This window comes from Scophthalmus maximus, chromosome 13 (genome assembly GCF_022379125.1).
Source record: "Scophthalmus maximus strain ysfricsl-2021 chromosome 13, ASM2237912v1, whole genome shotgun sequence".
NCBI lineage: Eukaryota > Metazoa > Chordata > Actinopteri > Pleuronectiformes > Scophthalmidae > Scophthalmus > Scophthalmus maximus.
In genome coordinates, this window is record NC_061527.1 from 8,444,239 (window position 1) to 8,459,449 (window position 15,211).

Consider the following 15,211-nt stretch of genomic DNA (forward strand, 5'->3'; position numbering starts at 1 on the left):
ACGCACACCCACACCCACACACACACACACACACAGGGTAACGATACTGTTTAAAAGACTTAGGACAACTTGACCATAAACAGTCATTACTTACATCTGCTCCTCTTCATCGGACCCCATCATGTCCTTATATTGTTCCTCCCCTTCTTCATTGTCGTCATCATCCACTTCTTCCTCGCCGCCGCTGCTACGCTCCGACATGGGGCTGTCCGACACCCTCTGCAGACCGGCCGCCGCAGCACGCATGGCTGCGAGTGCTGCCATCTGGGCCTGCTCGGCCTCAGGGGCCGGGATACCCATCGGCTCGTCCCCTCCTCCTCCACCTGTGCGCACCTGAATGTGTTGGCCAGCAGCTTGCTGCTGTAGCTGCTGCTCCATCAGTAGCTTGGCCCTCTGCTGCCTGTGCAGGTTCTCCATAACAGCCTGCAGCTTCATCTCCAGGGAAAGTGGCGCGGCGTTCAGCTGCTCTCCTTCCCTCTCCGTCCCCCACTGAAGGAGCACCAGTTGGGGGCCAGTCAGGGGACAGTGGTCGAACCTTCTGCCCAGGGAGTGAAATCAACAACTGTGCCTGTGATGAAGCAGCTAGTAGCTGGCTGGAGGTTTGCAGGTAATGGCTAAGTGGAAATGAGGGTCCTTGTGGAGAAGTGGAAGGAGGAGGAGGAGGAGAATAGGGGTCGGTCAGAGCTCTGAGACATGCAGTCAGAGGTTAGCTTCACTTCTGGACACGAGAGGCCTCTCGCTTGTCTCAATGGTTTTTCCTGCAGCCGGGGGGAAACCAAAGCCGGCGGCCAAGCTGAGTTGCACAGCGTTCAATGAGGCACAAGCAGTGGAAGCAAAGGTGGGAGTATATGCGTTGGTTGACAGACTACAAAGACCTGAGGGACAGAAATAAAAACTGTGTCAGGAGGCCACTTCCCCACTGTCTGTTAACATCAGTAGATGAAGTGAAAAACCTTTGTGCTGAGGCTGTGACAAAACTGAAACAACTTTCCTAAAAGCATCAGAAAAAAACGATTCTATTTTTACAACTAAACTTTCCCTTCACTGGCCTGAAATTGACAGTTCTATCTCCTCCGATCTGTTTTAAAGCTATAAAATAAGCATGGTGAAAAAATAATAATTCATGCATGCCGGCCTTAGGTCTTCGCAAAAACTGTTGTGTGTTGAAGCAGAGCAGAAAACTACAGCGATGACTAGAGAACTACAGTTCAGAAAAATGTGACAGGGGGGAAGGGAATACCCAGTTTCACATACAAAGACACAAAATTCAGCCTTTAAATCCAAGCATAAATACGGCGTCACTCCAAGATATAACGTGCAGGATAACTCAAACAAACACAGACAGGACACACTGCACTCAAACAGGACAAAACGTTTCAACATGAACAACTATAAGGAAGTGAAATCAAAGAAAGAACCGTCACTTTTCGAAGCCAGAGAGAATTTAAGCCCAGCAGCAAAAAAGAGTATTATTAGTCAACGATATTTGTTAAAACGCACAGTAATTCATATATTCAGAGGTGTAACTCTTGGAGGTATGACTACCGAGTTTCACCCCTTAGTAAAATGTTTTATTGCAAGAAGAGAGATGCAGAGGGGAGTTTTTCTGCAACGTCTGTGGGCAGTGATGGTTCTCCTACATACCTGTCCCGAAAAGTGCCCACGTATTCAGAGCAGTCTCTTGGTTATAAGAAATAAGCTTCAACACTTTGGAATCATTTAATGTCTGTTCTCTATGGCCAACAATCTGCGGGGCGCGCGACTCTGGGGTCATACTCGAGGGAGAGTAACCGCCAATCCTGTCTACTCTCCGTTTATGTAGAGCACGTTGGGAAAAGTTAATAAGTCTGCGTTTGGGGGACGTTGTGGCTCAGACCAGTTGCGCAGAGATAAGAGCCGCACACCAAGTCGGCAGCACGTGGGGAAAATAAATTTGAGTGCAGGTGCTGGATATGTGGAAGCACCAGTCATGACGGGAGGCGGCGGTGACTGTGTTCCACGACTCATTCAGCTAATCTGACTAATACGTGAACAGACCCGACCTCTGCAACCACCACCTGCCCTAATCTTATACTTTCAGAAACTGCAGGCTTTACGTTGCACTTTTACACTTGGCACACTCTGGTTGAAAGCATGAATAATGTTCTTTTTACAGTTGGAACAATTAATCCCTTGAGCAATTCTTCATAGGCCAATCTGAATATGTATATGTAAGTATTGACTTGGATCTTTGGGTTTTTTCGACTGTTGATTGATAAATGTGGGCTTTGGAAACTTTTGATGGCAAGTTTTATTTGCAATTAATCAATCGATAAAAAATATGTGCAGCTGTTGCTACTTAAAAACAAAACGCAACTGAATTTGTAAGAAACATGACACAACTAGAGCTGCAACAGTTAATCGATTAGTAATCAATTACTAATTTAATTGCCAACTATTTTGATAATCGTTTAATCTGTAGTTTTTATGAAACATACAGTTAAAAATTCTCTGATTTCAGCTTCTTAAATATGAATATTTTCTGGTTTCTTTGCTCCTCTATGACAGTAAACTGAATATCTTTGGTGTGAGGACAAAACAAAACATCGTCTAGGGGTTTTCCCCAATTTATTACATTTTATGGACCAAAAACGAATTGATTAATCGAGAAAAAAAACGACAGATTAATCGGTAATGAAAATAATCATTAGTTAGCAGCCCTATACACAACAGCTGAACAACCTCTTGGCAAGAAGTATAATTTGTATACCTGTGTTCAAAGAGAATCATCATTATGGAGACTGGTTGACATTTCCGATGCAGTTGGAAAGTTTGAAAGCATTTGTCTCATTTGTTTTTCTTCAGTCTTCATATTCCTCAACTATATTAAAATAAGTAGCAATCGGCCTGCAGTTAACACCCTGCAGCTCCTCACTGCAGCTCAACTGTTAGATTCCCGGGCTATGAAATTTTATTTAAAAGCACACAACTCCTCTTATCTACTGGAAAGCGTCCAAATGCCCTAGAGAACTAAATGAAAAAGCAAATACTAGTCAATGACGTATCCATTGACTTATGCTAAATATTTTCTGCAAATAAATCCAAACCTATCGAGCAACATTCATTCTGCATAAGTTTGAACGGCAGCATGGACAGGAAGCAAAAAAATTCAGTCACGCCATGCTACGAGGAAATAAGAGCTGTGAAACTTGTGTTACTTCAGTGAGTGAAGTGACAACTGACGGAGCAGATATAGTGAGGCAGCCAACAGACATTCAATAACGATTCATTGCATTCTTTACAGGCGATGGAGGCACAAGTGAGCGGCTGCAGTTGTCAGTTGGCGGAGAATCGCACCAGTATGAGCGGGATTTAAACATTTTACCAAAACGGATCTGGTTTGACTGAGACAACTTGTCCAAACCTGTTCTACATTCTAGCCTCAAATTGGAGAGACGCAAAGAGGCATCCAGTTGCATTTAGTGACACATTAAATTCAGCTAAAAACAGCCTGTGCATCCACAGTTTGCACACTAGATTATTTAGACTATCCATTACTCAACATGTTAAATAGCCACAAACATGTTCTACATTTCTACTTTCTAGCAAAGAACAACAACAACAACCTGGCCTCTTGATACTGTCTCTCTCTGTTTCATATAAGTATTGTCAGAGACAGAAGTGACAACAACAAAGCTGTTCTGATGACTCTTCCTGTGCAGAGGGAAGGAGAAGTGGTTGCGTTGTTTCGTACCACGGCTGTTCACAAGCATCATGATTTCCTACATGCTAGATGGTGCAAATTGCATTGCGCCACTGCACATGTTCTTAGCTTCCCCAAATGATGAGGCACGTTTGATGAAACATTTTCATATGGCAGTGATATTGATCATGCAGTGACAAAAAAACTCGCCTTCTGCTTGTTTTTAATTCCAACCAAACACTTCGACAGGTGATCTCACCCTTTAAGACTCAATAAAATTGGAGCAACAGGTGAACACAACCACCAAAACATGAATGAGTGCCGCTCTCTTCACTCAAGCTTGGGCCGGAGATATACCCTTTTAGACACATGTTCGCGTAGACAACCACATGCGTCGTGAGTGTTATTGTTCACATACTTGCTATGTCCTACATGCATACGGACGTTAATGGAGTATTCCATTAGATGGCACACCAAAGATCTAAAATCCTATACACTGGAGACGTAGCCTTAATTTCTGACGGACGCAGGACACGCGAGCAAAACACAAAATCCGGACAACAACAACAACAAAATCTTTCAGATTCAAGTCGTTCCAAAAGTGACAGCACAATTTACAGATGGGCTTGTTGAAGGTTTTGAATTGTAAATGGTCCATGGAGACCCAGTTCAATATTGGTGCAGGCACAGATCTTTATATCATAACGATTTAGGGTTTTAACAATTCTTTAGGAAGCTGGTAGAGCTACGCTAAGCCTTTCTTTTTTGATATCTTATTCTCACACATTACAAATATCTACACTGGCCAAAGTGATAAGGCTCTTAATGTCTACATTACAACTTGCAGTGAAACCAAACACTCTCGGTGGGAAAGGGCCAAATCCCCGTAAAAACCCCTGCTGGGTCTCTATTATGCAGTGGCAATGGTTGAAAAACCACCTCTGTACATTTCTTTACATTAACCCCTCGGGACAGTGAGGTATTCGAAAGTCCTGCTTTATTCACAAACTGTTGCAGACCTAACAAATTCTGAGAGGAAGTTGCTATTATGACCAAAGGCCTGTCTGCAGTCCCTTTTCTTCTGGTCTAAATTGCTGTTGAAACTAATTTGCAGAAACTAATTTCCTTCATGGGTTTGCTCCATCACTGGGTAACGTTCAAAAATGTATAGCTGCAGTAAAGGTCATTAAATAGAGAAGGACTTATTTGCCAAACTAACGTGACGATTTCCTCCACATTTTATAGTCAGAGCTTTTTCAAGGGTTTCTGAATGCGATAGTTTGTCTCCAAATCAATATGACTTCAGCAACTTGTTTTTGCCAATGAGCAAAGGACACATAAAAGCCTGCTGCTGTGATGACGGATATATATGGATTTTCTTTTGGAGGGCGACCGTCTGTTTCAGTGGCTGTAAAGACGCATTTGATTAAATGTTACCATATTTGACTGCCGTTAACTGCTCCACCTGAAAAATGCCTATAATCTGTTTGCCGTCTTGAAGAAGCCCCCCCTCCCCACACACACACTCATATTTTCCCTCCCTGTCACTTGAATTTAAAACTATATGCTTAAAATTAGCATTTTCCAACAGAATTTGGGGGTACACATAATTTGTTCAGGGCACCATTTTCCCTCGGGGTGACAGCATCATTTCACATGCTATTATACTTCTGCACAACATAAAAGACAATCCCTCACACTGCACAGATGACGTTAAGACCCTTAGGGCCCATATAACACCTTAATTGGCTAAAGGGGGGCCGGCCTGCTGGGATAGGTGGCAGTAGCCCACTTTGCGGTCAGGGAGGAGCCACCGGGACAGAAACTTTGACAGTTGGCTCAATGAAGGATAAAGTAGAAACGATGAGAGCTAATGGGTTAATCCTCTTATTTATTTTTTTAAACCCACATTTTAGAGGTGGAAGACTGCAAGGTCTGAGCAAACATGACGGAGTGATAAGGACAGGAGCTAAGGGGTCTAATTCCAACTAGATAAAGGGACCCACACAGCCCCACATACGTGCACATATACATACATACATAAAGTTAATGTACTCTGGAGAAAGCACCAAAGACTTCTCATACTACAAAAAATATGAGGGAATTAATTTCTGAAGCCCTATTTTCAGAAACACATTGACAATTCACTGCTGGTATAATTCACACGTGGTACTTTCCAACATGTGTGTAATTAACCAGTTTTCTACAGACACCAGGGTTTTTCCATCAGTAGGTAGTTTTGTGTATCTTGTATTAAATTCAAAGTCTGTATTTCCTTTTGTGTACCGAAAGAACAAACCATCTTTTTTTCCTGATGAAGACAAGTGGCTTGAGACAACTGGGCGAGGGCTTGTGAGACTTGAAACTGCGTATTAAAATGACTGTTTGTCTGTTCTGCATGATTTAATGATTCTTTAAAGTGGTGATCCACAAGAATCTTGTTTTTTTTTCTCTGTGTTAAGTGCTCTTTGTTGGTGTTTCTGCTCTTCACTCTCATATAAATCAGTGTGCGTGGCATCTGTAATGTCACCCTTGGATACTGACAATGCAATTTGAGTATTGCACTTTCTTTATCACATTACCCATCACACTGAAGCTCATGCTACTGTTTTGAATAAAAGACTACATCCGACCTCCAACACGGCTTCGCATTCAGGGTTGTATCGCTGCCTTTTGGTTTGGTGACCAACCGGCCAACAATTCTTTACATGGACGGGGATTTTTCTTTTAAACCGCGCTGGCGCTGTCAAATTTTAATACCACAAAGCACACAAGAGTTTTTTTTCTTCCAAAGATTAAAGATCTTTGTTTGTTCTTCACTAACATGTTAAGTGTCTGTGGAATAAAAGATGGTTGCGACCCCAGGGAGAAAAACACACAACCACACATCTCCTACTTCAAACACACATTAATTTTGTTTACATACGTTTTCAAATAGCAGCAGCATATAGAATTAAGTAAAATTGTAAACTGCTCGGCTTCCATGGTGTGATATAATAATCAGAAGGCAGCAATAGTCTAGCTTGTTTGCTTTGCATAGAATAAATGATTTGCTTTAATTGCCAGCTTTTGACTTTGCCTCACAGCCAAAATCAGGGAGGTGATTTTCATGTCATTTTTATCTGTAACGGTAATAAATCTAAAAGGGACAAGATAAAAAATATGAAAGGTATATGTTCATAACAAATTGGCACAGTCCGTTGTTCTGGATAGTGAATAAATAATGAAGGAATTCTGATTGTGACATGCAAACACCATGATCATCAAGTATTAAAATTTTAAAATAACAATATATTTAATTCTAAAAAAACTAAACATTTTATATTACGCTAAAATTCTATTTAATTTTACTTCATTGCCCTAATCACTCATGTAAACAAAGGTTATCATTTAATATAAGTTAAGAGTAAATGCATACGGATGATTGAAACAGTGGCCATTCATGATCCTTTCTACATAAAAAAAAAGAAGTCGGTTAGTGGTGCTGTTCTTGATTATGACTCCCTCCCTCACATTCCTTGCACTATTACCTCGCAAGGCAATAACACAGGCTCCATTGAGCCCCACTGCCCCAACAACAAGATCATTGAGGAAGTGTCGCGCAGGCTGGTCACGCACTTTCCACTGACCTCTTCTAGTAGCCACAGAAACGCAGCGAGCCAAATCTGATTAGCCCCAGTTATGCCATAAATTAAGTGGGTATACAGCAAAAATAATCCAGTGATCTACTTCTCGGCAGCAGAATCTATGGTTATCTATCAAGCTGCAGAATTCGAACTGCACAGGCAAGTGGGGCCTCAACTGGGCTGTTACATGTGTGATCCAATGTTTGGTGTACTAAATATAAAAAGTCTTTTTTTGCAGGGAAATAAGAAAATATGTTGCATGTAATTTATTTGTGTGGAGTGTTTTAAACAAAGGGCAATGTTAGATGAAGCTTTATTTCCTCAAGCAAAAACATTACGAGTAAGCAACATTGAGCAGAGTTAAATATAGCAATGTGTATTATTGATATATATTTGCAATTCAGACAGCACTGCTGGCCCATGACGATGATCAATGCCTAGTGGTATTTTCTGCTCTGAAAATAGAGCGACAGCAGAGGAAACATTTTTGGTATCAAAAAATGAATAAATATATATATATATATATATATATATATATATATATATATATATATCTAACAAGCATCAATCATTTATCGATGTATTGAGTGAAAAGGGTCAAATGGTGTACGTGGATCTAAATATTGGCATGGGGGTTGAAAACATCATATATCTATACATGTCCCATACGCCCAATGATAAAATATATAGGGAACATTTAACTCTCCTACATGGACGTCTGATCACAAGGAAAGACAACAGATGAAGAGATAAAATGAAAGGAGCTAGAAAAAAAGAAGGTCTCTGCTGATTCTGCTGTGATGTTTGCACGCTGCCTGACTGGTGGATATTGACCTCGCCATGTAACAACCCTGTACCTACGACTTCACGTGAAAACGGCAGTATTATGACAGCAAACATGAATCTCGTGTGATGACAGCTCTGGTGGTGAAACAGGCAAACCCAGTCACTACTTAAGTAAAACAATGGGCCCTGTAATGTCAGTTTTTTTCTGTTCTGGATGAACAGTTATGTTAATTTATGTTTATTTATTTCCTTTTGTGTGTTCAATCCCAAGGTCAACCAAGACTTTATGGACACAATCTTGACATATGTTGAACAGTTAAAGATAGACACAAAAAGAGGAGGGAGGGGCTTCTGTGCTGGATTAATGTATTGCAGCAGTTATAGAGTCAATTACTTGTTCTATTCAATCCTTTATTACTTAATTCCTCAGCCTCCTATTCATGTAATAGGTCAGTTTTACCAGGAGGAAACCATGTGATGGTTGAGAAACACATTTCGTAAAAAAGCTCATTGCAAATGTTAGATTCACCTCCTTTACAGCTTCTAAACAACTGCAATATCGCTACAACTCACCTTAAATTTAAAAAATTGTGAGTGAACTATTTTCTGTTCTCATTTTAACCTCCATAAACAACCCACCAAGACAAATACCTGAGTTGAACACAACTATGCCATAAAAAGTGAGGATTCAGGAGGCCGCGTCATGTTGCTGCTTGCAGAGTCCAATGAATTTGCCATTGTAACTCTAGACTGAAGGTATGATAAGAGTTCCTCTACTGCAGGAGATTAAAGAGGGGGGTTGCGTTTTCATTGAATGGCACTAACATCGAAAACTGGATAAACTTGTTGGTTTATATTGTGCAGCCCCACCATTGCATTGTGATCTTGAACAATTACGTAAGTCTTTTTGTCTGTGGGTTATAGTTACACGTGCATGCGCCCTGCCAAATAAAACCTGGCTCTGCTTCGTCTGCTCACGACAGATGTCTGATATCTATTGGCATGAATTAGGGCTCTTGGTTGCTCGGGAAGACAGCCGGCCACCAGCAGACACGAGTATGAAACACAAATGCTTTAGGTTTCAGGGACATGTCAGCATGCTGCAGCTGTGTGCTGGTATCCAGGCAGACAAGTACCAGGATAGACCACGCCGGTTGGCTGGCACAGCACGCAGTGTCAGCTGCTGACAGAATACACAAAGCCTACAACTGTCCTACAGCAGCCGTGTTGAGAAACTGTAAGGGCATCCCAAAACACAAGACCCGTCCCTACTCTGCTCTCTGCCTGCGTCACCGTCGAGCCCTGCTGGGATTCCCCCATGGCTCCAGCCCAGGCAGTGAAGTAACTTGTGAGTTTTCTTTTTTTCCTGCATTTTTTGGCAGGATAACAAAGTTGATGCCCCACGTGCTGTTCAGGCCCTTCAGAAATGTAGCTTTTGGCACGGGAACAGCTGAAAGCCAGCCAAGCCACCGTGCTTCCCACTTCTTTAATGGCAGGAAAACTTGCGGTGTTCAAACAGCGGTCGCCGTCACAGTGATACAATTCATGTATCTGATATTTACAGGTGGGTTATTACTGAAAGATCCAGATGACTAAATGTCGCCTTTAAACACACGCCCTTAACCTTTGAGAGAGATTTGAATGCAGTGACAACATGAGACCAGCCTTTATAAAAACCTGTAGAGGATTATAGTTTGAGAATAAGGAAACAAAAAGACCTGTTTGTCTCGTCTGCGCATGTTTGTCTGTCATTAAATTCCGACAACCTGCGAGTGACTGGCGCTCACACGGCCACGATGCTCGGGGGCAAACTGAGCCCGCTTGTTACATATTACACTTACAAAGTGTTGTTCAAATACCTCTGGGCTGAGATCAGACGTCTGTGGTGAGAAGAAGCTGGTAAACGTTTTAAATGATAACAAGGCTCGGGCTCTCATCTTGATGTGTACATTTAACCAACTCAAACACGGCGATCAGTGGATCGACAAACATCGCTAACGTCTTGGAAAAGTGTACAATTCCATCTCTGTGAGTCCATTCAAATACAGATCAAACCAAACACCTGATTAGAGAAGAGGCCACCGGCACCAAGTTTTCACATCAAGAGGGGGAGGGAACAACAAATGCAGACTGGGGAACCAACAGTAGACATACTGGCTGGTACTACACCTCCGAGAGAGCAATTTCTCACTGTATGGAAAAACCGAAAAAGAAAGGATCACAATGGGGATGCAAATAATTAGATTTTTTTTTTTTCAAAACAGCTGTCAATTTAGCTTCTACGTTGTCAGACAATAGATGAAAACGCCTATCAAATTTTCCAAATTCAAAGGTAACTACTTACGTATCCTCACAAGGGCAAAGCTTTGACTAGTGAGTGTTTTTTTTGGGATAAATGATTGATGATTGATTGATTAAATACATCTAATGTAATTTTATATTGACCAACAGTTTCAGCACTGCATTCATTTTCTTTGTCTTTTCGAATAACTTGATTTTTTTTACAACACGAACATGTTGCAATAGGTCAACTGTTGGGAGAGGCTTATCCTCCAACTGCAACTTTTGGTATCTCTAAATATTGACATATTCACTTTGACATCGGTTTCTGCCTAAAATTATCAATATTGACAATCTGATATGTCTACAAGCTTTACTGACGCATGTAGTAAGATGACCAAGTGGTGAGCAGATGTTCATTTCCGTCAGCCGTAACGGTTGGTTTCTAAAGACTAATAACTTTAGAAACCTGCTTTGCATAACTAATGCAGCTTAATAACCGAGCCTCACAACCAAAATCCTACGATATGTCAAATCACAATATTACTATCATATTGATATAGTGCCAGGTAAAGATTTAACACTACTTCAACTTGTGTCCTTCGATTGGGAATTGACAGCCCAAGGGTAATCTCTTGTAGAATTAAGAACAAAAACAAGCATCTTTATGTTAACACGGTTTCATAAAGCGGAACGTTGCTCATTAGGGTGACCCCACGTTATGAGAAGACCTTTAAGACCTCAACTTCATTGCTGGCCATACGTTTCTAATCCACAATGGGCCAATTACATTGTAAACACGCACCCCCTACACACACACACACACACACACACACACACACACACACACACACACACACACACACACACACACACACACACACACACACACACACACACACACACACACACACACACACACACACACACACACACACACACACACACACACACACACACACAAACACACACACACAAACACACACACACAAACACACACACACACACACACACACACACACACACACACACACACACACACACACACACCACCCACTAGCTGCAACAGTACTTCTCTCCATAGGAAACATTGAGCTGATGCAGTTAACTGGTGTCGGTCAAAGGAAACCATATGCCAGATTAGTCCAGTCAGATTAGTGTGGCAATTTCTAGGCGAGCCTCTAATGTGATTGGAGGTTGGTGGTGTGGAGGTTGTGACAACGGCTTGGAAATATATCGCTCAAGAATTTCAGGGGCTTAATAATCACATTCAGAAACACCCCACACTTTCTTTCCCTTTAGTCTAACACAACTTTATGAAGCTAGAATATGCACCTACTGAAAATGATGTTTTGACACCAATTTTGAATTTGCTGAAGTGGCTGGCCGCACAACAAACCAGTCGCTGTAAATCCCGACCAGTTAGCTCCCAGTGGCTGGTGGTAAATCCTCTGAGAGTGAGAAAAGCCTCCTCTCGAATTCCTTCGCCAATAAAAAACTAAAAGTGAAGTAAGTGACACAGACTCCCTGTGCTCCCCTGTTTTCATCCTGTCATTCAGATTCCAAGTTCAGGTTGTTGTTTTTTTAGGTTTCAAAACCTCATTTCCTCATCAACTTGAGATGTTACAGCAAACCCGCAAATGTCTGTTCGAGACCTTGTGTTAAATACATTTCTTCATGCCGAGTAAGTTTCCTCAACTGTGTTACTGTCATACTCAGTTACAAAGTAGATTGAAACACATGGGCCAGGATCTTATATTCTAGTGTGTGTTTGAATTCACATCATCAAATTTAAGTATTCTTCATTTCACCAAGTATAATAATATTTCTATAGAGTGGGAAAACCCACATTTAGATCAGAGAAGGAAAAGGAAATTATCTACTGACTGTGAAACTAATGATATTTTTTAGAACATACTGTATATGTTTGAGGTCTTTAAGACAAAAGCACCACACATGGCTTAAAAATACCAGCAGCTTCCTGTGCCTGTGCTCCCCCACCCCCAATACTCCTGCATCAATCACAAACCAAATGCTAGTCACTTTTGGTTGTGGCTGTGAGGTTTGTCAGCTCGGCACAACGGACCAGACTCCTGACAAATACAGTACAAAAGACCTCTTGAGCTCTTTTTTTTTTTCTTTCTCTTTTCTTAAATCCACTTGGGATGAAATATCGTCTGCCCCACTTTAATGTCTGTTGACATGACTGAGAGGAACACACAGCCTATTTCATACAGCAGATTTTCCCACCACCCCTCTGTCGTACTGAAGGCTTTTCTTTGTGTACATGTTGGACTCGTCTTGTGGATGTTTTGACTGGACTCATCTCAGCCACTAACCGATGCTGACAGACTCTTGTTTCCACCTACTCCACTGTTGGTTTTGCACTGCCACAGAACAACTGATTTTTACCTGTGAAAATCTCACACGGTTCTGAAACAATGTGTCTTTTTTTCTATATCTTTAAACACATGGCGACTGGTTTATGCCCCCCCCACACCTCGAATCGGAATGAAATTTGCTCGGATATTAATCTTATCTTCAGTCCAGCTCTACCAAAAAACAATATTACCATAATGTTACAACATCTTTATCACTCCATTTGTGGTGATGTGAGAGCCGCAGGAACTAATGATTATTTCAGTTATCAGTTTGTCCGTTGATTATTTTCTTGATCAGTCATTTAGTCTTTAATATGTCACAAAACAAAAAAATTAATAAAAATAGATATGCCAGTTCCTCAATATTCTCAAGACCAAGATAAAAAACGGGGGAAAGGAAGAGCACCTTGTTTATTGTCTTGATAAAATTATTAATAACTTATAACAACAGTCGCCAATGGAACCGATTAGCCGAAATACTCAGTGCGGCTCTAAATGTGAGTATCAAAAATAGGGCTGCAACTGACGATATTATTTTAATGATCCATTAATCTGTCGATTTTTTTCTCGATTAATTGTTTAGTTGTCTGGTCCATAAAAGGTCACAAAAATTGTGAAAAAGCTTGATCGTGGGCCCAGACTTTTTTTTACAGTGTATCTGACTTATAAATACCGAGTACAAACGTTATGCAATCATTCTGTGGACGTTTAAAAAAAAGTGTACAAGTTCCAAGTATATGCTGGGATTCAAATTGGATACAGGACGTGCCACTCTGTACTGCTAAGAGCATTCAACAGCCACTTTAATTATCATTTCTAACTGTACATGTGTAATGTCCAGCAGCTGTTTATCCTCGAACAGTGACGTACGTGTAAACTGAGCGAGCTGACAAGTGTGATGGTGGTTTAATGACGAACGTGAGCACTTGATGCAGGTTGACGCAAGTTAACGGTCGAAAAGTGGAACGTTTGATTCTTTCTGTCGGATTGCTCTTAAACACCGTTTTTTGCACCCGGCCCACATAGCTTGTAACACATTTAAAAAAAAAATGTTTTCACTCATTTTATTGGTTGTTAAAAAAATCCCGTCAGCCCCTAAAACCGTCAAAAAAAACCAACCAGCAGAATAATCAAAACTCTGGGCTTCAATTTTTTAACAACAAGAAACATATGTACTGTGCCACTACACTCGGTTGAATCAGGTTGAATCACATTCCTCGGGGTGACATGTAGCAGTCGACACCACCCGCTAGCTTTAGCAATATAGCCAATCGATCGGGCGATGTGATAACGTATCGATTAACGAAAAGGGGGAAAAAAAGAAAGAAGCTGTGTCCTGGAAGTGACGATGCAGAGAGATGCACCGTAAAACAGGCAACACGCACACACACGGACATTCTGTGTATACACGGAAATAGAGTCAACAAAAATAAAAAATAAAAATATCTTAAAAAAAGGGAAATGTAAAAACTCACCACACAGGCTTCCGTTCGCTTCATACGCTCTGTGGAACCGGAAGAAACATTCCTGCGTCGAGTCCGCCGGTCGCCCCTTCGATCACAACCGGGGAGAAACACGCCGAGGAGCAGGAGCAGGAGGAGGAGGAGAGGCGGTGCGTGCGTTTATCAACTAGAAATAATGTGGGTTCATGTGACTGCATGATATATCCACGCACTCGGCTTATGGCGTGTGATTGTGATTTCACAGTTTGCCTGGAGCCCGCATCGTCCAGACAGACAGACGGAACGAGAGGGAGGAGGAGGAGGAGGAGAGGCCGTCCGGCCCCGCACAGTCACATCATTGGTTGACAAACAGCAATCAGATGCAAATTCCTAACCTCTGAATCAGCAGGGGCCAGCGCCCCCCCCCCCCCCCCCCCCCCCCCCCGCAGCCGGAGCAGGGACTGTCGCTAAATTTCAAGGGGTGTGAAAATAAATTCACTTCTCAGCCTATGAGAAAAGAAAAAGTCCTTTCTGCAAAATGTTCATTTGAATGTAATGGCCTTGAAAAATAAAGTGTCATTGTGCCATGTGGCAACATTTTGGTTACCCTTAGTCCTGTTCTTAAGAACATTACCCCTGCCTGATTTCACACTTGTACAAATATTATGTTGCTTCTCTATATTTATATTCCTTAGACTTGTATAGTTTTGCAGTTTTTATATTTTTACATTTGTATTTCTTATATTTTTTAAATTTTTTTTTTTGTTTTTTTTTGTGTTGTGTGACTGATACCTGCTGCTGCAACACAAGGATTTCTTAGTTTGGGATCAATAAAGTACATCTATCTATCTGTCTATCTGTGGAATAATCAAAACCAACAATAATGAACAGTTTCTATATCTATATATATATTTTTTCTCTGTAACATTATATGTAGTGCGTTCACATTTCCTGTCAGTTTTGCATTTTAGTGACAGTCCCTTGGGTGGAGAGCCCCTGTTCAACAGGGAATCT

General features: G+C 41.3%; 1 protein-coding gene and 1 long non-coding RNA gene across 2 annotated transcripts in view; one reads left to right on the top strand and one right to left on the bottom strand.

Annotated features, from left to right (window-relative positions):
- arid3a (AT rich interactive domain 3A (BRIGHT-like)) overlaps positions 1–14,606 on the bottom strand; it is a 44,686-nt gene extending 30,080 nt beyond the window's left edge. Inside the window, exons 1-2 of the mRNA XM_035647422.2 lie at positions 14,231–14,606; positions 95–875 (exon numbers count right to left, since the gene is read on the bottom strand). Coding sequence (XP_035503315.2) covers positions 95–435 — 341 coding nt within the window. The 5' untranslated portion in view covers positions 436–875; positions 14,231–14,606. The remainder of the gene's footprint in view (positions 1–94; positions 876–14,230) is intronic.
- LOC118318089 lies at positions 13,142–14,794 on the top strand. Its single transcript, XR_004795624.2, has 2 exons — positions 13,142–14,367; positions 14,463–14,794. It is a non-coding gene; the product is annotated as an uncharacterized LOC118318089 (long non-coding RNA).
- The last annotated feature ends 417 nt before the right edge of the window (positions 14,795–15,211 follow it).